This window comes from Triticum urartu, chromosome 5A (genome assembly GCF_056163025.1).
Source record: "Triticum urartu cultivar PI428250 chromosome 5A, HENAU_Tu73, whole genome shotgun sequence".
Classification (NCBI taxonomy): Eukaryota; Viridiplantae; Streptophyta; class Magnoliopsida; order Poales; family Poaceae; genus Triticum; species Triticum urartu.
Window position 1 is genome coordinate 618096349 of NC_141877.1, and position 25829 is coordinate 618122177.

At 50.2% G+C, this 25829-nt stretch overlaps 2 protein-coding genes and 1 pseudogene across 3 annotated transcripts; all 3 read left to right on the forward strand.

Moving 5' to 3' along the window:
- The first annotated feature begins 1301 nt into the window (after positions 1–1301).
- On the forward strand, positions 1302–3640 carry LOC147973401 (uncharacterized). The gene is made up of 2 exons (XM_087524980.1): positions 1302–3003; positions 3283–3640. The coding sequence occupies exons 1-2, from the start codon at positions 1839–1841 to the stop codon at positions 3561–3563; spliced, it is 1446 nt and encodes a 481-aa protein (XP_087381106.1). The 5' UTR covers positions 1302–1838; the 3' UTR covers positions 3564–3640.
- A 4469-nt stretch (positions 3641–8109) lies between these two features.
- On the forward strand, positions 8110–10638 carry LOC125527528 (3-oxoacyl-[acyl-carrier-protein] reductase 4-like). 2 transcript variants are annotated; one of them, XM_087524982.1, is made up of 10 exons: positions 8110–8330; positions 8422–8567; positions 8716–8769; positions 8917–8997; positions 9094–9139; positions 9259–9452; positions 9562–9696; positions 9802–9895; positions 10129–10211; positions 10320–10638. In XM_087524982.1, the coding sequence occupies exons 1-10, from the start codon at positions 8216–8218 to the stop codon at positions 10350–10352; spliced, it is 981 nt and encodes a 326-aa protein (XP_087381108.1). In that variant the 5' UTR covers positions 8110–8215; the 3' UTR covers positions 10353–10638. The 2 variants fall into 2 exon arrangements, with proteins under 2 accessions (XP_087381108.1, XP_087381107.1); XM_087524981.1 differs by lacking the exon at positions 8110–8330 and having other exon boundaries at positions 8419–8567; positions 10147–10211.
- A 787-nt stretch (positions 10639–11425) lies between these two features.
- Positions 11426–12631, forward strand: LOC147973402 (uncharacterized; annotated as a pseudogene).
- The last annotated feature ends 13198 nt before the right edge of the window (positions 12632–25829 follow it).

Below are 25829 nucleotides of genomic sequence, written 5' to 3' on the forward strand. Positions count from 1 at the left end.
TCCAGTCCCTGGTTGCAGCTGCTTGATGGATGCCAAGCTCTGACGTTAAACAGTATCAGCATTTGTCTTCCAGTAGTAGCTGGAACCTATCTATCCTTAGTTTTATGTAGGCCAGATTCTTAATTAGTTCTCCGAAGATACCGCTTTATTTTAGGCAGCTTGTTTGGGCCTTAATGAGTGCTGGAGGCTACACTAACTGTTGTGAAATTTGGGTTGCCGAGAGGCAATTAACAAGTCAATCCATACGATCATGTCTTTCTCAACGCTTCTCTGAACATACTTGCTATAAAAACTTATAATTGGTGAACACTGAAAAACTGTCTAATTGACTGACTGCAGTAGCAACCAAATACATATAGCTACTACTCCCTTGTGAAAAGGTAGCAAGAGCGAACCCAGGGAAATTCTGCAAGCAGTATCAGCATTGGTCTGTGTGGAACTGTGGATGTTTCTCTTGCAAGTCCTGGTTTTCAGACAGAAAAAATCCTGCAGTTGTTTGGGTAATGGATATTTTTACTGGGAGATTTTTTATGTAGTTAAAATTTCCAAAATTATTACAGCAAAGAGACAGTACATGATGCTCTGGATTGTAGCCGCTCATCAAGCACATCGGCATCTATTTTCGAGCACGCCAACATGTTGTCCATCGATTTCCTGAAGGTAACATTCGAGCACTGCCTTATAGAGGTGATTGCAACAGTATACACTCTAGCTCAAACCTAATTGATGGCAGACTTTGAAAATCCTACTGAAATTTCTTCAAATATACATAAAAGTAAAGCTAGTTTGAAATTTTTATGGTGCAAACTTTGATCGGTCATTTAACTATTTTGATCAAATAAAACTTACCTTATATTATCTTTTTTAAAGAAAACTCCTTTGAGAAATACTCCGAAACCAAACTGGCCGTAAGCAGCTTTAGACAGGATGATAAAGAAAAGGATAATAACAAGATATTTACCATTTCTTTATCTGCACAAGGTATTGTTATTTATTCTCTCTAATTGTAGAGTAAATCATTAAATCATAGTGTGATTGTGTGATTTTTGTTAGAGTTATATTCAGTGATGTCTTTTGGCCTTTTGCATTGTAGCCTTTTGGCATCCTCTTGTAGCCTTTTGGCATCCTCATGTATGTGTATATATGTTGGCATTGGCCTCCTAATAATACAAGTTGCTATTCTCTCAACATGGTATTAGAGCTCTAGGTGTTTTTTTTTTCGCACGCGCAACTCGTGCTGCTCCCGATCCAATCTTCACAGGAACTTTCCATCCAAGCTAGCTAGTTGTTCCAGTCGCTGGTTAGTTGTTGTCCTTCCGTGGAATCCACTGTGAATAGATTTGCTCTCAATCGATTTGGCCCTCGCGTGGAGTCCGCTGGCTAATATTGGATCCGATCGGACTTGGTCTCAATCGAACCAGCCGCTGGTCGCTCGTCCTCTTCCAAGGTCGTTGCTGGCCGTGGGCCTCGTCCGCGCAGCTGCTGCTTTCTGCGGCTGACGGCCGCCGGCCTCGTCCGCGCAGCTGCTGCTTTCTGCGGCTGACGGCCGCCGGCCTCGTCCACGCTGCTGCTGCCTTCTGTGGCGCTACCGGTCGCCGGCCCGTCTGCGCCGCTGCTACCGGCTGCCGGCCCCGTCCTCCGCGACTGCCTGCGGGGCGCTAGCGTGGTTACGTCAGTGGATGCTGCCGTTTCTGGTCCGCGTGTCTATTGCTCCAGATCGTGACTCTGTCTAATCGATTTGGTCCTGATTTTGCTGGCTTTTCGTCTGATTGATCTGCTGCTGGTTCTGGCCGATCTCACCTTGGCTAGTTGAGTCTTAGTGACAGAAAAGGAGCACCATGTCTTTGGTGTCATCTGGATATGTTGCCACCCCGCGCTGCCCGGTGATATTCGATGGGGCTAACTATGCTGAGTTTGTTGCCTTTATGCGTATTCACATGCGTGGCATTCGTCTGTGGGGTGTTCTTTCCGGTGAGGTCCCCCGTCCTCCGCGCCCAGTGCCTCCTGTGGCTCCTACCCCACCGCCGACGCCACTGGCTATTGACGCAGATGCTTCTGATGCTGATAGGACTGCAGCCACGGTTGCTGCTGATGATGCAGCTGCCACTTATGACCAGGAGGTCTTGGATTATTCAAATGCTCTTTCTGTTTATCGTGACGATATGGCTGCTTATACTCAGTGGTGTGATGATGATGCTCGTGCTGCGACTGTTCTCACTTCCAGTGTTTTGCCTCAGTTTGCTTCTGAGTTTATAGGCCTCGGTACTGTCTTTGAGATGTGGACTCATCTTCGTCAGCGCTATCAGCCCTCTGGTGATGCTCTCTACTTGTCTGTGGTCCGTCAGGAGCATGCTCTTCAGCAGGGAGACTCCACTATTGATGAGTTCTACACTCAGAGTTCTGCTATCTGGCGCCAGCTTGACTCCCTTCGCACTACTGTTTGTGGCACTTGCCCGTGTTGCCAGACTGTGAGGTCAGACTTGGAGTTTCAGCGCGTCTATGAGTTCTTGTCATGGCTTCGTGGGGAGTTTGAGCCTCGACGTGCTCAGTTGTTTGCTCGTGGCCATGTTCCTATTTCTGAGGCGCTTTCTGAGCTTCGTGCTGAGGAGACTCGCCTTCGTGGTGTTGGTTTGCTTCAGGTTCCCTCTGTGCTCGGTGCTCGAGCTGCTACTCCACTAGTGTCTTCTCGCTCCAGTGCTTCGCCACTACTGACCACTCCTTCGGGTAGTGAGGTCCGCTCTCGTGAAGGCCGTTCTCGTCCTCGTACTCATTGTGACTACTGCAATAGGGATGGTCACCCCGAGTCTGATTGCTTTAAGAAGAAGCGTGATATGCGTAATAGGGAGCGCAATTCTTCTTCTGGGACTCATGCTTCTTCCTCGATGATGTCTACTGTCTCCTTGACTGAGCAAGATATTGTGAAGCTCAAGCGTCTACTTGCGGCTTCAGGTTCTTCGACGGGTACTGCAGGCTCTGTGACTGGTGCTTCTAGTGCTGAGCGACCACTGTCTACACAGTCAGGTACATCCCCATGGGTTCTGGATTCTGGAGCTTCATTTCATATGTCCTCCGATTCTTCTATCTTGTCCTCTTGTAGATCTCTCGATTTTCCTATTAATGTTCTTACTGCTGATGGTACTCCTCTTCCAGTTGCGAGTCGAGGCACTCTTGCCACTTCTTCCTTTTATGTTCCAGATGTTTCTCATGTGCCTCGCCTTACCATGAACCTATTTTCTGCGGGTCAGCTTACTGATTCTGGTTGTCGTGTCATTCTTGACGTTGATTCTTGCACTATCCAGGATCGCCACACGAAGGCTCTGGTTGGGGCTGGCCCGCGCCGCCATGATTCTCAGGGGCTTTGGGAGTTGGACTGGCTTAATGTTCCTTCCGCTGCCACCAGACTCGCCAGTCCATCTGCCTTCGCCGCTTCAGCTACCAGCTCCTTCCAGCAGTGGCATCATCGACTTGGTCACCTTTGTGGTTCTCGACTATCATCTTTAGTTCGTCGTGGTCTTCTGGGGGCCTGTCTCAGGAGATGTCTCCTTACAGTGTCAGGGTTGTAGGCTTGGTAAACAAGTTCAGTTACCTTATCCTACTAGCGAGTCAATGTCTCAGCGCCCTTTTCATTTAGTACATTCGGATGTGTGGGGTCCGGCTCCCTTCTCTTCTAAAGGGGGGCATCGCTACTATATTATTTTTATAGATGATTTCTCTCACTACACTTGGCTTTACTTCATGTCTTCTCGTAGCGAGGTTCTCTCTATTTATAAGCGGTTTGCCGCCATGGTCCACACTCAGTTCTCTACACCTATTCGCGTGTTTCGTGCTGATTCTGCTGGCGAGTATATCTCCAAAATGTTGCGTGGTTTTCTTGCTGAGCAGGGTACTCTTCCTCAGTTCTCTTGTCCCGGTGCTCACGCTCAGAATGGCGTGGCTGAGCGCAAGCATCGTCACCTTCTTGAGACAGCTCGTGCGATGATGATTTCCGCCTCTCTTCCACCTCATTTCTGGGCTGAGGCTGTCTCCACTGCCACATATCTCATAAACATTCAACCCTTATCTGCTCTACAGGGAGGTATTCCTCTAGAGCGTCTTTCTGATCATTCTCCTGATTATTCTGCTCTTTGGTTGTTTGGTTGTGTTTGTTATGTTCTCCTTGCCCCCCGAGAACGCACCAAACTAACCGCTCAGTCTGTCGAGTGTGTTTTTCTGGGCTATAGTGATGAACATAAGGGTTATCGGTGTTGGGATCCTGTCGGTCGACGGATGCGTATTTCTAGGGATATGACTTTTGATGAGTCTCGTCCATTCTACCCAAGACCATCCTCTTCGACCTTTTCAGTAAAGGATATCTCTTTTCTCACGTTTCCTGATACATTCCCCTCTGTGCCTCGTATTCCTACTCCTCCTTCTCGTCCCACTATTGCAGATCCGACACCATCTTCTCCTATTGTTTCTTCTCCTTCCTTATTGCATGACACTCCACCTTCATCACCGATGTCTTCTCCATCTCCATCACCTCTGGTGGTTCCTTCTCATCCCACTTTTCCTTTTCATTATACCCGTCGTCGACGTGTTATGGATGAATCTACTGACGTGCCATCTACTTCTGGTGCACCGTCTTCCTCGTCCCAGCCGACTTATGGTCTTCGGGCTCGACCTTGCCCTCCTCCTGACCGCTATTCTCCTAGCCGATATGGCCTTTCAGTTGTACTTGAGCCTACCTCTTATCATGATGCTATTATTCACCCCGAATGGCAGTTTGTGATGGCAGAGGAGATTGCCGCACTTGAGCGCAACAACACATGGGATCTGGTTTCTCTTCCTCCCCGTGTTCGTCCCATCACTTGTAAGTGGGTCTATAAGATTAAGACTCGCTCTGATGGTTCTCTCGAGCGTTATAAAGCTTGTCTTGTGGCTCGTGGCTTTCAGCAGGAGCATGGTCGTGATTATGATGAGACATTTGCTCCTGTGGCCCATATGACCACTGTCCGCACACTTCTCGCCGTGGCCTCTGTTCGCCACTGGTCCGTGTCACAACTTGATGTTAAAAATGCTTTTCTTAATGGTGAGTTGCATGAGGAGGTTTATATGCAGCCACCACCTGGGTATTCAGTTCCCGATGGCCTGGTTTGTCGTCTTCGTCGCTCTCTCTATGGCCTTAAGCAAGCCCCTCGCGCTTGGTTTGAGCGTTTTGCCTCTGTGGTCACTGCTGCTGGTTTTTCACCCAGTGATCATGATCCAGCGTTGTTTGTCCACCTTTCTGCTCATGGTCGCACTCTTCTTCTTCTATATGTTGATGACATGATCATCACTGGCGATGATTCTGAGTACATTGCCTTTGTCAAGGCACGTCTTAATGAGCAGTTCCTTATGTCTGATCTTGGTCCTCTTCGCTACTTTCTTGGGATTGAGGTTTCCTCCACCTCTGCTGGCTTTTTTATTTCCCAAGAAAAGTATATCCAGGGCCTTCTTACTCGTGCCGCTCTTAGTGATGAGCACACTGCTGAGACTCCTATGGAGCTCAATGTTCACCTTCGTGCTTCTGATGGTGAGCCCTTGTCTGATCCGACACGTTATCGTCATCTTGTTGGGAGTCTTGTGTATCTTGCTGTCACTCGTCCCGATATCTCTTATCCTGTCCATATTCTGAGTCAGTTTGTTTCCGCTCCCACTTCAGCTCACTATAGTCACCTTCTTCGTGTTCTACGATATCTTCGTGGCACGATCTCTCATCGTCTCTTTTTCCCCCGTTCCAGCTCGTTACAGCTCCAGGCCTATTCGGATGCTACGTGGGCTAGTCATCCTACGGATCGCCGTTCACTTTCTGCCTACTGTGTCTTTCTTGGTGGTTCCCTCATTTCCTGGAAGACGAAGAAACAGACTGCAGTTTCTCGTTCGAGTGCAGAGGCCGAGTTGCGAGCTATGGCTCTTTTGACGGCTGAGGTGACTTGGTTACGATGGTTACTAGAGGACTTTGGTGTTTCTGTTACTACACCTACCACCCTCCTGTCAGACAGCACAGGTGCTATCAGTATTGCGCGGGACCCCGTGAAGCATGAGCTTACCAAACACATTGGTGTTGATGCTTCTTATGTGCGCGCTGTTGTGCAGGATCATGTTGTTGCTCTTCAGTATGTGCCTTCTGAGTTACAGCTAGCGGACTTCTTCACGAAGGCCCAGACTAGAGCGCAACATGGATTTCACCTCTCCAAACTCAGTGTTGTGGATCCACCATGAGTTTGAGGGGGGGTGTTAGAGTTATATTCAGTGATGTCTTTTGGCCTTTTGCATTCTAGCCTTTTGGCATCCTCTTGTAGCCTTTTGGCATCCTCATGTATGTGTATATATGTTGGCATTGGCCTCCTAATAATACAAGTTGCTATTCTCTCAACAATTTTCATGTGCCTGAATGTGGAACCTGAATTTCTCAACTGCATAAACTGAATTCCTCATTGCTAGTTGGGAGATAAAGTTACATATAATGAAGCAAAACATGTTGTAAAGGTTGTCCAGTTTATCGAGCAAATATTATTTCGGCCCTTCATGGCCCGGTATTCTCCATTTCGGAAGTATCTTACATTTCTTTTAGCTGTAAAGAAATGTAAGCTAACCTTCCAAATGTGCATCCCATGCTTTGAGTTATTATATTCTTCTGCAAAAATCATCTATCATGTTAGCAGCTGAGCAAGCTGCAGTTTTTTTGATTTCTTGACTATCTGGAACATGTATACCATGTAAACATGTATCTACCCTTAGTTTCTGTATGCCAGATTCTTAATTAGAGCCTTGCCCAGGTTAGTTCTCCAAAGATATCGCTTTATTTTACCTGCTGGTATAGTGGAATGTGTGCGTGGATGATATTGTAGCTTGTTTGGGGATTAATGTGTACTGTAATCATGCACCATTTTGTTATGCAATTTGGGTTGGAGAATAGGGGGAGGGATTGCAGAGTCAATTAACAAGTCGATCAATACAATCCTGTCTTTCTCTTGCAATATACTAACTATAAAAACATAAATTTGTTGGGAACGGTGGAAGTTTCTCTTGCAAGTCCAGGTTTTCAGACCCAAAAAAATCCTGCAGTTGTTTGGGTAATGTGTAATTTTTTTAGGAGATTTGTTATGTAGTTAAAATTACCAGAATTCATACAGCAAAGAGACAATAGATGCTTTGTTTAATGGTAGTTGCTCATCGAGCACATCGGTGCCTATTTTTGAGAACTTCTACATGTTGTCCATTGATTTCATGAAGGTAACATTCAAGTACTGCCTTATAGAGGTGACTGTAGCAGCATACGCTCTAGCTCAAACCAAATTGATGGGAGACTTTGAAAACCCTACAGCAATTTCTTCAAATAAATATAAAAATAATGTTACTTTGAAATTTTATGGTGCAATCTTCGACCGTTCATTTAATTTTGAGCTAGTACAACTTACTTTTTATTCTTTTCTTAACAAAACTTCTTTGAGAAATACCCCCAAACCAAACTGGCCTTAAGAAGGTCTAGGCAGAATAATAACAAGATAGTTGCAATTTCTTTGTCTGCACAAGGTATTGTTATTTATTCTCTAACTATACGGTAAATCATAGTGTAACCGTGTGTTTTTCACGTGCTTGAATGTGGAACCTGGATTTCTGAATCGCATAAACTGAATTCAGCTTTGCTAGTTGGGAAATAAAGTTACATATGCAGCACATGTTGTAAAATATAATTTTGGCCCTGCTTCATAGCCTGGTATTCTCCATTTCGGAAGCAAATGTAAGTTAACCTTCCAAATGTGCATGCCCATGCTTTGAGTTCTTATATTCTTCTGCAAAAATCATCTACCATGTTAGCATCTGAGCAATATGCAGTTCTTTCTTTTTTTCACTATCCGGAATATGTATACCGTGTAAACATGCAGTTCATGTTTTCGCACAGTACACGGACTCAACTTCCCATGCGGTACGGGCTTATCCGGCGCTATGTGCATGGCCATCACACCAACCTTGCCTGTATTTTGCTTTTGCCACAAATTTGACTGCCCAATAACCAATTTGATCCCAAGGTAGATACATTTTCAGCGATCATGCAAAGATAACCTCCGCTGAACATGGAGCCATCCCTCTTTCTGTTGCCACTCTGTGCTCCTAATTACTTCTGAATTCCGTAGACAGCACCATTTTATTTCTGCATGACCGGCAGTTAACAGAGCTTCGCAACTCCTCATCCATGGCATCAACCATGCCGTTCTCCGCTGGCCTCGTTTCTCTTGGGTCTCCGCCGCCGCAGCGCCACAGCTGCAGGTTCCAGCGATATCATCGACCGGGCACTCTCATTTCATCAGGCAATTGATCAAATCATATCTGAGTGGTATACTCTGTATCGGTCTCCTTAATTAGGTGGTCTTTCTGACGGAAGGAATTGTCTTTCTGTAGCTATAAGGCATGGTCAGGTTAAAGCTATGGCTGGAGTGAGCATGGATGGCTTGGCACAGCCTCAAGCCCCAGTTGCAGTGGTTACCGGAGCATCGAGGGGGATTGGGCGAGCGATAGCTGTGGCTCTTGGCAAAGCAGGGTGCAAGGTAAATACTTATAAGTATGGGCAATCAAATGAAAAAAGAGAGTGAAGTACTATTCCTTCAAAGAAGCATGGAAATTGTATAATTGTAAGGCTAGTTGAGCTGTGGTTTCATTGGAACTGTACTGAACATCATCTTTTGTTTGTTTAAGGTAGTTGTGAACTATGCCAAGTCAGGCATGGAAGCTGAAGAAGTGTGCGGAGAGGTGAGTAAAATAGCTCCTTCTAGCCTTCTAGCCGACCCAATGTATGATACAGTTGCTCGCATACAAGTGCATTTTACCTCATCGAATACTTTTCATGCCATGCTTGTCTTCCTTCTGCCACACAAACACATATCATGATCCATTCAGATCATGGAGTCCGGTGGCACTGCCATCTCCTTTTCAGCCGATGTCTCCATTGAAGCCGAGGTTGAAACCATGATGAGAGCGGTGAGTTGACATCAGTTAATTACTCTAGGCAGAACAATAACAGACAATTCTCCGAGTGAGTGCGTACTTTATACATGATGTTGGATGTTGGCTCAGGTAATTGATACTTGGGGAACGCTGGACGTGATGGTGAACAATGCAGGTTCTCCTTTGTTTTCATCTCTCTGTCTGCCTTCCCCTGCACAACTGACTACGTAAGTTGGCATTTGTATCGCCTTGACAGTGGGTTTTGATGGCTTGGGGGCCATTCTTGGTGGGCAGGGATCACGCGAGATGCTCTGCTAATGCGGATGAAGAAGGCGCAGTGGCAGGAAGTAGTGGACGTAAACCTTACCGGTGTTTACCTCTGCGCCCAGGTGAGATGTGCTGTTCACTTGGCCTCCGTAATGGGCATCAAATATGCTTTAAAAATCTTGTTTCAGGCTGCGGCGGCAGTGATGATGAAGAGGAAGAAGGTACAGAGTATTAGTTGACTATGTGCCGTTTCTATTCTTAGAAGCGTCTTTGTTATATGATCAGAGACATAATTTGTTGGTACAGTTTTTTCACTGGTTAATTGCTCAGGGAAGAATCATCAACATCGCCTCAGTTGCCGGGATGATCGGCAACATTGGCCAGGCCAACTACTGCGCCGCCAAGGCCGGGGTGATTGGATTGACCAAGGCCATGGCCCGGGAATACGGTGGCAGAAACATAAATGCAAGTAGCAGCCAATGCAGCCTAGAATAAGCATATCTTGATTAAAGTGCTGCTCCTTATTTGAATATTAAGCTTGTCTGACATTTTGCCTGGTTGGTTTTGCAGGTGAATGCAGTTTCCCCGGGCTGGGTCGCGTCTGACATGACCGCAAAACTAGGCGACGACATCGAACGAAAGGCGCTCGAGACAATACCACTAGGTAAGTAGTAGTGGTAGTAATAATCTGCATTGGCTAAATTCCATATGAATCAGAACAGAAGATGGAATATAGAGTTTCCGGTTATAAGCATCCGCCCATAACTCTTGCAATGACACACCGCTTGGCATGAGCGGGTTCGCTATCTCCAAAAAAAATATCTTGCAATGGCACCAAAGATGAAACAGCGTTTTCGTTTTGGTTTTACTGCCTTTTCTTGCTGATGGAAACTTCAGGACGATTCGGCAAGCCAGAGGAGATTGCTGGACTGGTGGAGTTCTTGGCTGTTCATCCGGCTGCAAGCTACATGACCGGGCAGGCAAGTAGAAATGGTTTTCAGATATGTCCTTCATATGGACCCGACGTATTAACATAGTTATGTGTTAGTGTACTTGAAGACTTGACTTGTTTAATTCTGCAAGTGCAGGTGCTCCCAGTTGATGGTGGCCTGTCCATTTGAGTGTTACTGAAACCGAACCTAAGCGAGATGTGGAAACGTAAATTTTCCAATGGGTTGTGTCACACAAAATTAAGCACAAGAGGGCTCCATGCCTTTGCGTCAGGCTTGTGGCGTACGGAGTGCCTACTCATGTGTTCTTTACTGGGAGGTTGGAGAAAGTTATAGTCTGGATGGAAATTCAGTAGTATGTATTGCCCATAGCGTATACTCGATCATTTGGTTCAACCGAAAGTACCAGAAAAATAACCAAAGTTAACGAATGTATATCCAAGATGTATTGTACAAGTCCGCCAAATGTAATGTTTTGGCTGTCCTTCGTCTTCGACATTTTTATTTTGCATCAAAGAGTATTTGAATTAGCATGTTAGGCATTTTATACTGTCCGTAGAGCGCCTCTACTGAAGAAGTGAACTTGAGAATCGAGGCGTCAAAAGTATCCATTTCAGTGGCCTGATTATGGGAACAGATCATACGAGTGATTCAAAATTCAGAGCTGAAAACTGCCAACAGGCAATATCTATCTTTGAACATGACGCTGAAGGCACCTTATATAAAAGTCACAGCTAATAGGGATCAAACACCCCTTCGTGCTCCCCTCTTGCCGAACTCCCGGCCAGGTTTAGAACTCGAGAAGATTTTGCAAAATTTTGAGCACTCATTTGGTTTAACTGAAACTGAAGCAGTCAGACATATGAGGTAACACTACAGCGCCAGGAAACAAGAAAATATTACATACAGGTAGATATAAATAAACTTACTAGTGAATCAGCGTATTACTAGCCTGTAGGATTACTAGCACATGATATTATTTGCAACACCTCAGGTATTCTGCATAAAAATATAGCAGGGCTGCACTTTATGGATATCAGGTATTCAGGTGAAGTTATATTGTTGAGTTGTCTTGTAACGTGTTGGCTTGCATGCCCATGTATTTAGGATCACAGGCCTGCGTGCCTTATGACTCGGGCAGCGCCCGGTGTATATAAACCTCTGTTGTAACACTTGATCAATATACGAGAGTGATTTGATCCTCCAACTTGGTATCAGTTACCAGGCCCTCCTACTCTGTCGCCATGACTCCGCCCGGCTCCTCCGCCGCCGGCTCCGACGCCGTGACCTCGCCGGGCTCCCTCTCGTCCTCGGCGACTGCCCCGGCCACCTCCTCGGCGACCTCGCCAGGCACCACCCCGTTCATCTTCTCCGGCGCCTCTGGCAGCACCGGTCCCTCTCAGTTCGCCCCTCTCTTCACGTCCTCACCCTCTGCGCCACCCGCCCCGGCCCCGCGCAACCCCATCTTCTTCGACCATATCACCAATCATATCAAGTTTCTCCTCAATCCGGCGGACCACAACTATCACAAATGGAAATCTTTCTTCCTTCTCGTTCTCGTTCGCTATGGCGTTTCTTACCTCATCGAGCACCCCCCACCACCCAACGCCGACGCCCAGTACCTTGAGCTGGACGCCCATGTCGTGCTCTGGATCTACGCCACCCTCGCCGATCCCCTCATCGACCACATCGTCGGCGCCACCACCACCTACGCCCTCTAGACCAAGATCCAGGACTTCTTCCTCGCCAATCGGGCTGCGCGGTTCATGCTCCTCAACCGCCAGTACCGCAACTTGAAGCAGGGCGATCTCTCCGTCACCGAGTACGCCCGTCGCCTGAAGCTGCTCACCGACGGCCTCGCCGACATCGACCACGCCGTCAAAGAGGTGGATCTCACCACCCAATTTCTTCATGGCCTCGACAAGCGGCTCGACACCATCCGCGTCGTCCTCGGCGACCAGGCATCCACCATGCCCTTCGACACTGTTCTCTCCCGTGTCGTCCTAGCGGAGGAGTCCCAGGCCCAGCGCGCTGCTGACGAGAGCGCCTCGGCGTTCGCTCTCCCTGGCGTCCCTCCTTCCGGTGGCGACCCATCTAGCTCGGGTGCGCGCCCTCACGGTGATCGCGGTGACCGCTCGAGCGATCGCGGCTCCGGTCGCTCCCAGGCTCCGGCTCCGCCCCCGCAGCAGACCCGCGGCCGTGGTGACCGCGGCGACGGCACCGACCGTGGCCGTGGGCGTGGACGTGGGCGCGGGCGTAGCCGCCACGACTCTGGAGTCCGCGGCCCCCCGTCGCAGCCCGCTCCGTTCACGGGCTACTTCGCTCCATACGGGATGGCGCTCCCCCTGCCTCGACCTGGATGGGTGCCGCCCAACTCCGCCGGGGTTCTCGGCCCCCGGCCCGGCTCTCATGCCCACGCCTACCCGATGTATCAGCTGTCGTGGTTCTAAGTCTGACAGTGAAGTAGGGGGGTAAGTATGGAGAGGCACGATCTTAGCTATTGAGAAGTTGTAAGAACGCAAGGTTTATGAGTTCAGGCCCTTCTCGGAGGAAGTAATAGCCCTACGTCTCGGAGCCCGGAGGCGGTCGACTGGATTACGAGAGTATCAATTACAGGCGTGCGAACCCTTGTCTCGGAGGAGGGGGTGGCTTATATAGAGTGCGCCAGGACCCCGACCAGCCCACGTTACAAAGGGTTCAATGTACATTAAGGCAGGGCGTTACTGGTAACGCTAGTAATAAAGTGCTATGATGACCATAAAAGCTACTTAATGACCGACCGTTAGCGTGCGGAGTGACTTTAGGTCTCCTGGCCGTCGAGTGATTGGATCTTGGTCGAGTGATTGCTTCTTGGTCGAGTGTCTTCGAGTCTGTCGAGTGGAACACCTCCAAGTCGATTGAAAGGTGATTTCTTCTAGAGATGTCCTTGGGTAGGGCAGTTAGGACATGTCCATGACCCTACCCTAGGTACATAGCTTCATCATTAGCCCCCGAATGGATCGAGGTTTGAGTGGGGAAGGAGTTGAGAACTTCTCCGACTCGTTTTTCATGCCGTGAGCATATCTTGTTTCGGATCAACGGACCTGAGTGATGACAGCAACTTCCTTTTCAGTCGCCTTGATCCATTCTCAATTCTTCATCGAGTGAGTTTCTTTACTTGTAAGGCTCCGAGTGACGGTGCGGAGGAGATCTTTGGTCTGACAAGTTGTTTGCTGCCCGCAGATTTCGTGGGATCCGAATTTTGGGAAGCGCGCGGGACGGGGGAGGCCGCAGTAATCGGATGGGATAGAGCGGAGCCGCCTCGATCCCCGCGCCACCTTTTTCGCCACGTATCGCGCGCGCGATCGTTACGGGATTTGACAGAGCCACCTGGGCCTACCCGTCAGCCACTCAGAAGCGGCCTCATATAAGGCGTTGGACCGGAGTCTCCCGAACAGTGCGTTCCCATTTCCTCTTCTCCTCTTCACGCCCCTCCGCTGCGCTTGTTCTCGCCCCAGCATCACCGCTTCGTACGCGTCTCGCCGGCGATAATGGGGAGGGAGAAGACGGCGGCTCTGGAGCGGGCAAAGAAGGCGACGGCGAGGTCGAAGGGGAAGGCGACCAGCCGGGGCAGATTTTCCTCGCGGACCGGCCTGCCGAAGGGCTGGATCCAGGGCGACTGGATCCACTCGAGGATCACCCAAGAAGACCTCGACGACCTGGCCGAAGGGGGGCTGATCCCCTATGACTTGGCGCGGCTTCCGGGGAAGGAATCTGAGCCGCAACCTTGGGAGGGTGAGCGTGTTCTTCTTGCCACCCACGTCGACCGTGGATTTTCCTTGCCTCCTCACCCTTTCTTTCAAGGGTTTCTGAACTTCTTTGGGGCACAACTCCACCATTTTACCCCCAACTCAATCGTTTATCTCGCCGCTTTTCATTTCTTTGTGTGAGAATTTCCTGGGTTGCCGGCCTCACTGGGGTCTTTTCAAGCATATTTTCACTTGTCGCTCCCAGACAGTGAAAAAGGCTAATCCGAGTGACGAGAGGACCCAAGTGATCCAGATGTGTGGGGGTCTTGGCATCCAGACGAGAGGGAAAAGCTCCTTTCCGGCCATGATTCTTCCTGACTCAGTTCGCGGATGGCAGTTGACCTGGTTTTAATGTAAAGACCAGTCGACGCCAGGGCAATCGACTGGCCTCCCTCCCTTTACCATGGACCGAGTGGAGAAACCCTCCCCTTTGAAGGTGCTCCCGGAGGAGAAGGTGCACGTGAAGGTGTTGGTCGATAAAGTGGTCCAGCTTATTCGTGACGGGGTCACTGGTATGGATCTCTTGGAGGTCTTCCTTCAGCGGTGCATCCAGCCTCTTCAAGCTCGAGACCATCCGATGTGGATGTATTCGGGTCTTGAAGACTCCACTCGGATCCATCCGGAGGAGGTCGACGACGACACATTGGAGAAGTGGCTGTCGGGCATTACCGGGAACAAGGACAATCCCAGGGGAGCCAGGAGAGTTCCCCCATTCGACCAGTCTCATGCACCAGAGCAGGTCTGATTCTGAGTTTTTGCTTGTAATCTGAATTCACTCGCGCAGCTGCCTATATGGCGTCGACTGACTTTGTTCTCCCTGCTTTCTTTCAGGCCATTATTGAAATGTATTCAATGCCCAACGGGGAGCAAGAGCAAGCTCTGGAAGGCGAGGCGAGTGGCGGCGACAGTGGCGAGTGGACTTCCGATGGTGAAGGGGATGGAGGAAGCGATGACTCAAGTGATGGAGAAGAAGTCGAGTTGCCCCCTCGTATGGAGAGGCGATCCAAGCTTGACCAAGAATGGCCGAGTGCCCGCGACAAGGCAACTACTCAGGCTGGTCAGTCTTCGAAGCGTCCTCGGATCTCTTGACCAACCCCGACTGAGAAGGCGCCAAAGCACCCCAAAGTTGAAGAGCCGAGGACTCGGAAGGCGTTGCCGAAGATCAAGATTGATATCCCCGTCGCCTCCGCGTGAGTGTCTCTCTTTGTATTTGCTCGACGCTCCGCGCTGTTTGTTCTTCTTGTTTTAACTGGACGAACTTTGGAATTGTCAGCGCTGCTACTTCCGGGACCTCAGCTTACAGGGATGATGATGAGGTGATGGAGGATGCGGTCACTTCTAATCCGGGTATGATTTCCGCCATACTATCTTTATTCGGTCGATTCAACTGCAATGTGCATCATTGGGTGACGTGATTTTGGCAATTGAACTTTTCACAGCTCCCAACATTATTGACCTCCCTGATGATGATGAAGAGCCCGAGAGGCCTTTGACGAGGAAGAATAGGCGAGCTCCTGTAAGTGAGGCGCTACAGTCGACGCCGAGGGTGGAACCAGTCGTTCAGGACACTGGCGACGTCAATCGGGGTTCTGTTACCTTTGCCGAGCCACTTTCGAGTGCCTTGCCTTCTTCGTCGACTGCTCGGGCCCCTGTCGACCCGCCTTCAGTTTTTGCGACCCATCATGTCCTAGAGGATGAGGTGAATGCTGCTAGGGAAGCCATACGCCAGGCGGGCATTATGATGGAGAAGATGAAGACGGTGCGGGACGCCAACCAAGCCGCCTATGATGCCAGCTCGGCTCTCCAGAGCAACGTTCAGGTTAGTTGGTCGCTGCTTGTTTTGTTAGGATATGCTACCTGAAGATTCTTTCCGAAAATCTTTGCATCTGTACACCCACTGGGTGCGCCGATTGAATTTTTGGACTAGTGGGGGCACGCTGAGTGCACCCACTGGGTGTAGTCCCCGAGACTACGCTGGACTGCTGGCAGTCGACTGTAGTCTTTGTATTTTGCCGAATGTATAAACCAAACTGGTAGTTTGTCTCTTCCACTCGGTCTGCTTGAGTGGGATCAGAACCGGTGGGGGCACGCAAAGTGCACCCAGTGGGTGTAGTCCCCGAGACTACGGTGGACTGCTGGCAGTCGACTGTAGTCTGAGTTCTACTTTCTCTCTTTCTACCTTTTTTTGGGACTCGACTTCGGCGGGCCGGTCGAGTGTTATCAGAACCGGTGGGGGCACGCAAAGTGCACCCACTGGGTGTAGTCCCCGAGACTATGGTGGACTGCGGGCAGTCGACCATAGTCTTAGTATTTATTTCCTTTGTTGTTTTTTGCTATAAAAATAATTTCTCCCCTTTGATTTCAGAAATCTTGTGATCTTGGAGCTCACTTTGCTGACTTGGAGAAGCAGCAGATTCAACTGAACCTTGACTTGGAGCTGGCCAGGACAGAGCTGCAAAAGGTCAGAGACGGCGCCGCTGGTAAGACGAGTTTGTCGACTGGTCAGTTTTAGGCTTGAGTACCCTTCTGCTATTTCTGAATCAATCGTCATTTCTTTGCAGAAAAACTGAGAGAAGCTCTGGCTAAGAAGGATCAGGATTTGGCTGCTGCTCGTAAGGAGGCTGATGACAGGACCGCTCTGGCCGAACAGAAGCTGGCTTCGGTCGGCCAGTTGGAAGAAGAGAATACCAGGCTGAAGACCGCTCTGAATGACTCCAACAAGGAGTGCTCGCGCTGGAAGAAGGTGAATATCGTCCAGGGCGAGAAAATGGAAAGCATTGCTCGCAGGAGGGATGATCTGGAGAGCTATCTGAGAAGTCTTGCCAAGAAGTTGTTCATCAAGCTTGAAGGTGCACATTCTGTTCCGACTGATTTTTTTGTGTCGACTCAGTGTACGAAAATTGACTTATCCTTGGATCATGAATGCAGAGTTTTGCCAGAACTTTGAAGAGGAGACTGGGCGGATTGAACCAGGTTTGGACCCAATCAACTCTCCCATGAAAGATGAAACTGCCATGAATCTGCTCCATCTGGAATCTCGCATCGATAGTGCCGTGGACTACTTGGCTCGACTGAAGGTCGCCATGTCACGGATTGACCCGGCACTTTGGCCAGAGGCTGTGCTCCAAAATGATCTTGAGTTCCTGATGACTCGACTAAATGAAATCCCAGACCGAGTGCAGGAGTGGAAGAAGTCTGCTGCTCGGTGTGGCGCTGACGTGGCTCTGTCTTTGGTTCGTGTCCACTGCAAGGAGGTGCGACAAGACAAACTGGCAGCAATCAAGGTCGCCAACACCCAGAAACATGACTTCCGAACCTTTATGGAGACTTTCATCGCTGCAGCCACTCGGATAGCCGACGGCGTCGACCTGGATGAGTTCGTCGAGCCTGCCAGCCCTCCTCCCGCGGAGTGAACAAACTCTTATGTCCCACCTTAAATTTGCCTCGGAATGCCGAGTGGTTTTTGTAACCGTTTAAACTTTTTCGGGCTGCATGCCCGAGTACTTCGATCTGTGATCCGGGACCTTTAGAATTTATCTGAACTTGGTTTATCGTTGAATATCTTTATGAATCTCCTGCTGAGTGAACCCATTCTCCATTCGAGACAACTTTTGTATTCGCAGCGCAGCTCCAAAGGAGAGGGAAGCAGTCGACCCATGTCTTGTCGCCCTTGCGGCTCGGCGATGGAGTGCGCATCGTATTTGTGGCGAAGCTCTCCAGGGGAAGGTGGCGGTCGACCCACACCTTGTTATTGCAGAGCGGGACGGAGCGCACATTGTATTTGTGGCGAAGCTCCCCAGGAGAAGGTGGCAGTCGACCTGCCCCTCGTCGTCCTTGAGGATTGAGATGTGTTTCGTACTTAGGCGAGTTCTGGACTGTAGCTAAGCCCCCGAGTGGGAGTATTGCTCTCCACTCGGTAGGATTTTTTCAAACTTAGGCGAGTGCCGGACTGCAGCTAAGTCTCTAAGTGAGAGAACTTAGGCGAGTACTGGACTGCAGCTAAGCCCCCCGAGTGGGAGGATTGCTCTCCACTCGGTAGGATTTTTTCAAACTTAGGCGAGTGCGGGACTACAGCTAAGTCTCCAAGTGAGAGAACTTAGGCGAGTACTGGACTGTAGCTAAGCCCCCGAGTGGGAGGATTGCTCTTCGCTTGGTAGGATTTTTCAAACTTAGGCGAGTGCCGGACTGCAGCTAAGTCTCCAAGTGAGAGAACTTAGGCGAGTACTGGACTGCAGCTAAGCCCCCGAGTGGGAGGATTGCTCTCCACTCGGTAGGATTTTTTCAAACTTAGGCGAGTGCCGGACTGCAGCTAAGTCTCCAAGTGAGAGAACTTAGGCGAGTACTGGACTGCAGCTAAGCCCCCGAGTGGGAGGATTGCTGTCCACTCGGTAGGATTTTTTAAATACTTAGGCGAAATGGATTCGCAGCTAAGCCTCCGAGTGGGAGGCTGGCTCGCCACTCGGTAGGAAACTGTTTTTACAAACTTAGGCGAAACGGATTCACAGCTAAGCCCCCGAGTGGGAGGCTGGCTCGCCACTCGGTGGGAAACTGTTTTTACAAACTTAGGCGAAGCGGATTCGCAGCTAAGCCACCCACTGGTGGATTTCTTACGCAAACAAAAACAATAATAATCATTGGGAAAATTATAACGCTCTTGTCTTTGATAAATAAACTACATGAGTTTTTCTTATTACATCTCATCCGAGTGAGAATTCAAGTATAAAAGGGGCGGAGTAGCTCCGCATTCCAGGCACGTGGCTCGTCAATCTGGCGATCGACATTGTAGAGGTGGTATGCTCCATTGTGGAGGACTCTGGTGACTATGAAGGGGCCTTCCCAAGTAGGAGCGAGCTTGTGTGGTTTCTGCTGATCCACTCGGAGGACTAAGTCTCCTTCTTGGAAGGCTCGGCTCTTCACGTTTCTGGCATGGAATCGACGCAAGTCTTGCTGATAGATGGTCGATCGAATCAAGGCCATTTCTCTTTCTTCTTCTAGGAGGTCAACTGCGTCCTGCCGGGCTTGTTCTGCTTCATCTTCAGAGTAGAGCTCGACTCGGGGAGCATTGTGAAGCAGGTCACTCGTTAAGATAGCCTCGGCTCCGTAGACCAGAAAGAATGGGGTTCTTCCGGTCGATCGATTCGGGGTTGTTCTTAATCCCCAAAGGACTGATGGAAGCTCGTCGACCCATGCACCTGCTGCGTGCTTGAGATCGCGCATCAATCGGGGTTTCGGTCCTTTGAGAATCAGCCCGTTCGCCCTTTCTGCTTGCCCATTCGACTGGGGGTGAGCGACCGAAGCATAGTCGACTCGAGTGCCCTGAGAGGCGCAAAAGGCCCTGAATTTGTCGGAATCGAAGTTTGACCCGTTGTCAGTGATGATGCTGTGTGGAACTCCATATCTGAATGTCAACTCTCTGATGAAACTGATAGCGGTGCAAGCATCGAGATTCTTGATAGGCTTGGCTTCAATCCATTTGGTGAACTTGTCGACTGCTACCAACACATGAGTGAAGCCGCTCCTGCCTGTTCTCAGTGGTCCAACCATGTCCAGCCCCCAAACAGCGAAGGGCCAGACGAGTGGAATGGTTTTCAGGGATGACGCGGGCTTGTGCGGCATATTGGAGTAATACTGACATCCTTCACATTTGTCGACTATCTCTTTTGCCATCTCATTGGCTCTTGGCCAGTAGAACCCCGCTCGGTACGCTTTAGCCACAATGGTCCGAGAGGACGCATGATGACCACAGGTCCCCGAGTGGATATCGTTAAGGATCATCTGACCTTCTTCTAGTGTAATACACTTCTGGCCGACCCCAGTCGCGCTTTCTCTATATAACTGTCCCTTTATGACTGCAAAGGCCTTGGATCGACAGACGATCTGCCGAGCCTGTTCTTCGTCTTCTGGGAGTTCTTTCCTTAGGATGTACGCGATGTAAGGTTCTGTCCAGATGGGGGTGATAACCAAGACTTCCATGATCAGGTCGACCACAGCTGGAACTTCAACTTCAGTCTGATCCGTGGCGCTTTTTGGCTGCAGGGCCTCTTCAGTGAAGGGATCCTCCTGGACCGATGGTGTGTGGATGTGTTCCAAAAACACATTGCTGGGAATGGCTTCTCTTTTGGAACCTATTTTTGCCAGATCATCAGCTGCTTGATTTTTCAGTCGGGGTATGTGATGAAGCTCTAACCCCTCGAATTTCTTCTCCAACTTTCTCACTGCATTGCAATAACCAGTCATGGCTGGACTTCTGACGTCCCATTCCTTCATCACTTGATTAACCACCAAATCTGAGTCGTCATAGACCATGAGGCGACGGACGCCGAGTGAAATGGCCATGCGCAACCCATATAAAAGTGCTTCGTATTCTGCCTCGTTGTTAGAGGAATCAAAATGGATTTGAAGAACATATCTGAGTTTATCTCCTCTGGGGGAGACCAACACCACTCCGGCGCCGGAACCATTTAGCATCTTGGAACCGTCGAAGAACATGGTCCAATGCTCCGAGTGAACCTGAGTCGGCAGTTGTTGTTCAATCCACTCGGCGACGAAATCCGCGATTGCCTGGGACTTGATAGCTTTCTTTGCCTCAAACTTGATATCTAGAGGAAGGAGTTCAATCGCCCATTTTGCCACTCAACCAGTTGCGTCTCTGTTATGCAAGATCTCTGACAACGGAGTGTCGCTGACGACTGTAATGGAATGATCAGAGAAGTAGTGGGCAACTTTCTTTGTGGTCATATAAATCCCATATACGAGCTTCTGATAATGAGGATATCTTTGCTTCGATGGGGTCAAGACTTCATAAATATAATACACTGGGCGCTGAACTTTGAAGGTTTTCCCTTCTTCTTCCCGCTCGACCGTAAGTACGTACTGACGACTTGTCCTGTGGCTGCAATGTAAAGCAGCAAAGGCTCCTTGCTAATTGGGGCAGCAAGCACCGGCTGGGTGGAGAGCAGAGCTTTGAGCTCTGCGAACGCTGCGTCAGCTTCAGGAGTCCACTCGAACTTGTCAGACTTCTTCATCAATCGGTAAAGAGGCAATGCCTTTTCACCGAGACGAGATATGAATCGACTTAGGGCGGCCAAGCAACCAGTAAGCTTCTGAACATCGTGCACTCGCACAGGACTTTTCATTCGGAGTATAGTACCGACTTTTTCTGGATTGGCGTCGATTCCCCGTTCAGAAACGAGAAAACCGAGTAACTTTCTGCCAGGAACCCCGAATGTGCATTTTGGTGGGTTAAGCTTGATATCAAACCTTCTAAGGTTGGCAAAGGTTTCAGCAAGGTCAGTCAGCAGGTCGGAACCTTTCCGTGACTTGACCACAATATCATCCTTGTACGCCTCCACATTCCGACTGATTTGGGTGAGCAAACACTTCTGAATCATCCTCATGAACGTGGCTCCGGCATTCTTGAGGCCGAATGGCATGGTAACATAACAGAAGCACCCGAATGGAGTGATGAAAGTTGTTTTGATCTCGTCAGGCCCATACAGACGGATCTGATGGTACCCGAAATAGGCGTCTAAAAAAGACAGTTGCTCACATCCCGCAGTCGAGTCGACTATCTGGTCGATGCGGGGGAGAGGAAAATGATCTTTCGGGAAGGCCCGATTGATATGTTTAAAGTCAATGCACATGCGAAGTGACTTGTCCTTTCTTGGGGACCATGAAAACATTGCGAGCCACTCGGAGTGGTAGATTTCTCGGATGAACTCCGCCGCTAAGAGCTGAGCCATCTCTTCGCCAATGGCCTTTCTCTTCTGGACGGCTCACCGTCGGAGATGTTCCTTAACATGTTTTACTTTTGAGTCGACTCTTAGGCGGTGCTCAGCCAGCTCCCTGGGAACACCCGGCATGTCAGAGGGCTTCCATGCGAAAATGTCCCAGTTCTCACGGAGGAACTGGATGAGCGCTTCTTCCTATTTGGAGTCAAGTGTTGTCGAGATATGAGTTGGAGCAGTGCTGGGGTCGGTCGGGTGGATGTGAGCTATCTTCATATCACCAGTCGACTGAAAAGCTGACTCTGTAGCGGGCTTCTTGGCTCGCAACAAATCACTCGGGTCTGCAGTCTTCTGGTATTCCTGCAACTCCACCACTGCCATCTGAGCATCGGCGATCTTCGAACCTTTCTGAAAACATTCTTCCGCTTTCTTCCGATTGCCCGTAATAGTGATCACACCTTTGGGGCCAGGCATCTTCAATTTGAGATACACATAACACGGTCGACCCATGAAGCATGCATAAGCCGGCCTGCCCAAAATAGCGTGGTAGGCACTCTGGAAGTCTACAATTTCAAATGTCAACTTCTCTTTGCGGTAATTCTTGGAATCACCGAAAACCACATCAAGAGCAATCTGGCCGAGTGATTCAGCCTTCTTCCCAGGAATGACCCCATGGAAACTCATGTTGCTGGCACTGAGTCTGTACATCGGAATGCCCATCCCTTTCAACGTCTCAACATACAATATGTTCAAACCACTGCCACCATCCATCAGGACTTTGGTTAGTCGAGTGCCTTCAACAACTGGGTCGACCACCAAAGCTTGCCTCCCAGGGGTGGCGATGTGCGTTGGGTGGTCGGACTGGTCGAATGTTATGGCAGTCTGAGACCATTTCAGGTAACTAGGTGTCATCGGAGCGACCATATTCACCTCTCGGTTAATAACTTTCAGTCGAATTTTGCTTTCAACATCGGCAAAAATCATCAGAGTGGAATTGACCTGAGGGTATCCGTCGTCACTGTCTTCTTTGTCCTCGACCTTGTCCGACTCCTTTTCCTTACCTTTGGGCTGCTTGCCCTGGAACTACTGGATCAAGAGTCGACACTGTCGAGTGGTATGTTTCGGGTAAATGAAATTACCCTCTTCATCTTTCTTTGTGTGGACGAGACATGGTAAGTCCAACACATCATTTCCGTTCTGGTCTTTAACCTTTTTGGGGTTTCAAGGTCCTTTAGGTTTCCCTTTAAACTTTCCTTAGGTTAAAGCTAAGGCTTCCCCGGGAGCCGCTGGCTCGGCTTTCCGCTTCTGTTTCCGATTGGAATTTCCTCCGGTTTCTTGGGCGACTGACTTGAGCTTGCCACTCCTGAGTTGATCCTCATCTTCACCATTAGCGTACTTGGTGGCAATCTCCATCATCCGATTCAGGGACATATCTCCGGTTCGATCGAATTTCAAATTCAGTTCTCTGTACTTGACGCCTTCCTTGAAGGCACAAACTGCTTGGTCAGGCACATTCTCCACCGAGTGATGTAACGTGATCCACCTCTGGATGTAATCCCTCAAAGTTTCATTCGGCTTATGCACGCAAGACCGCAGTTCCGTCAGCCCTGCAAGTCGCTTGCATGTGCCTTCAAATGTGGTGACGAACACTCGGGAGAGATCTTCCCAAGTGTAAATGCTGCTAGGTGCTAACTGGTTCAGCCACGCTCTGGCCGAGCCCTCCAACATGAGAGGCAGGTGCTTCATGGCCACTTCATCATTGCCGCCGCCAATCTGGACGGCCACTCGGTAGTCCTCAAGCCAAGTATTGGGCTTGGACTCACCAGTGAACTTACTGACTCCAGTCGCCAACCTGAAGTTGGGAGGAATCACAACAGCCCTGATGGCTCTACTAAAGCACTCTGGCCCCGAAACATGTACTCTGCTGCTGGTAGGTGCATCTCTGTCGTGACCTTCTCGATGAGCCCTATTCCTGTTGACCAAACCTTGGACGAGAATGGATCTCGCGTCAAAGCCTGGCCCTCTAGGGTCGATTGGAATCCTTCGCCCACCACTACAAGGGCGCCTGTCATCCTGCTAGCGAGGCACATACAACCCGCTCCTCGGGGGAGGCGTGGGCACTCGACGTCGACCGTCACGATTGACTCGGTGATCATACTGCTCATGGTTCCCATACTGGTCACGCCGGTCTCCACGTCCCTCACGCCTCGGGGGCGATCTTGGGCTGTGAGCCAACTAGACTGTGTCCGCGGCAATGGATCTGCTGTGAATCCTGTTCTGCGACTGAGAAACAGCGGAATTCTGATCTCCTGCTGCCCGGAGTAACACTCTGATCTGCAGCAAGCCTCTGCCAGCCTCCGACTGGGAAGGCTGAATCGACTCTGCTATATGGGCCGCAGCTGCTAAATTTTGAATCGGAGTTCGATATACCTGCGGAGGCGGGAAGAGCTGTCGTCGACTGGATTCGGGAACCCGTTGTCGCGCACGCTCGTCGAGTGCTCGCTGGAGGTTCTCCAGTCGAGTGCGCTCGGCCAAGTTTTCCAGGCGCGCGTCCTCCAAGGCGCGAGCCTCGGGGGTTTCTCAAACGATAGGAGTGTGCAGTGCATCCACGTTCCGGCGGCGAAGTTCTTCTCTCTGCAGCGACGTGAGAGGCTCGGGAAGATACTCCTCATGGAGACGCGACGGGTCGCCTCCACCCGCGCCTCCGTCGGTGCGGGGAAAACCGGGAGGACTGGGCGGTCCATCGACCATCAGAACCTCCGCCGCCGGATCGCTGCTGTCGCACTCGGATGCGGTCTCTGCGAAGCCAGTCGACAGGTCGAACAGGCCGTAGAGGGATTTGTCGGGCTCGATTGCCGCAACTTGAGGGGAGGCCGACTGACGTGCCACCGCGTGTCTCACCCACCGCTGAAGTCTCGACCGATCGGAGCGCTTGCGCCGGCGGGAAATGGGGAGGGAGGACAACACAGGAGCCGACCGGTAGGGGGTCGACGGTTGCCGCAGGAGAACGCCGCGGACGTACGCGCTAAAGTACGTTGCCCCGCGAACAGGGAGTGCGTCCATGTCGAGCGGAGCCTCCTAGAGCCAAGCAGAGTCGTCGACGATGAACGTGAGCGCGCCGAGACAGATCTCGCGGCCCTCCACTGAAACTCCGCCGAAAACCATGATGATTCGGGTCAGAAAAGGTCGCAACTCCTCCAACAAACGCTAAAACACCTGCCCCACGGTGGGCGCCAACTGCCGTGGTTCTAAGTCTGACAGTGAAGTAGGGGGTAAGTATGGAGAGGCAAGATCTTAGCTATGGAGAAGTTGTAAGAATGCAAGGTTTACGAGTTCAGGCCCTTCTCGGAGGAAGTAATAGCCCTACGTCTCGGAGCCCAGAGGCGGTCGACTGGATTACGAGAGTATCAATTACAGGCGTGCGAACCTTGTCTCGGAGGAGGGGGTGGCTTATATAGAGTGCGTCAGGACCCCGGCTAGCCCACGTTACAAAGGGTTCAATGTACATTAAGGCAGGGCGTTACTGGTAACGCTAGTAATAAAGTGCTATGATGACCATAAAAGCTACTTAATGACCGACCGTTACCGTGCGGAGTGACTTTAGGTCTCCTGGCCGTCGAGTGATTGGATCTTGGTCGAGTGATTTCTTCTTGGTCGAGTGTCTTCGAGTCTATCGAGTGGAACACCTCCAAGTCGATTGAAAGGTGATTTCTTCTAGAGATGTCCTTGGGTAGGGCAGTTAGGACAGGTCCATGACCCTACCCTAGGTACATAGCTTCATCATCAGCCGGCGCCTTCTCCTCCATCGTCGTACTATCCGCCTGCACCGCCTTCTTGGGAGCACCTCACCATGTTGAACGCTGCCTACAGCAATGGCGGCCACCCTCCCGCTCCGTCGACTGACTGGTACCTCGACAGTGGCGCCTCCTCCCACATCACCGGCAATCCAGGTACCCTTACCTCGTTTAGTTCTTCCTTAAAGCATGTGCCTACTAGCATCCTTGTCGGCAATGGCCAACACCTCCCCGTCACGGCCACCGGTTCTGTTAATCTTCCCCCTCACGACTTCCGCCTCACCAACGTTCTCGTCTCCCCACACGTAGTCACCAGCCTCATTTCCGTTCGCAAGTTCA

Coding starts and splice junctions, on each gene's coding strand:
- LOC125527528 (XM_087524982.1), top strand. CDS start 8,216: ATGGCATCAACCATGCCGTTCTCCGCTGGCCTCGTTTCTCTTGGGTCT. Junction 9,140..9,258: donor CGTGATGGTGAACAATGCAG/GTTCTCCTTTGT, acceptor CTTGGTGGGCAG/GGATCACGCGAGATGCTCTG. Junction 9,697..9,801: donor ACGGTGGCAGAAACATAAAT/GCAAGTAGCAGC, acceptor TTGGTTTTGCAG/GTGAATGCAGTTTCCCCGGG.
- LOC147973401 (XM_087524980.1), top strand. CDS start 1,839: ATGTCTTTGGTGTCATCTGGATATGTTGCCACCCCGCGCTGCCCGGTG. Junction 3,004..3,282: donor TGCTTCTAGTGCTGAGCGAC/CACTGTCTACAC, acceptor TTCTTGACGTTG/ATTCTTGCACTATCCAGGAT.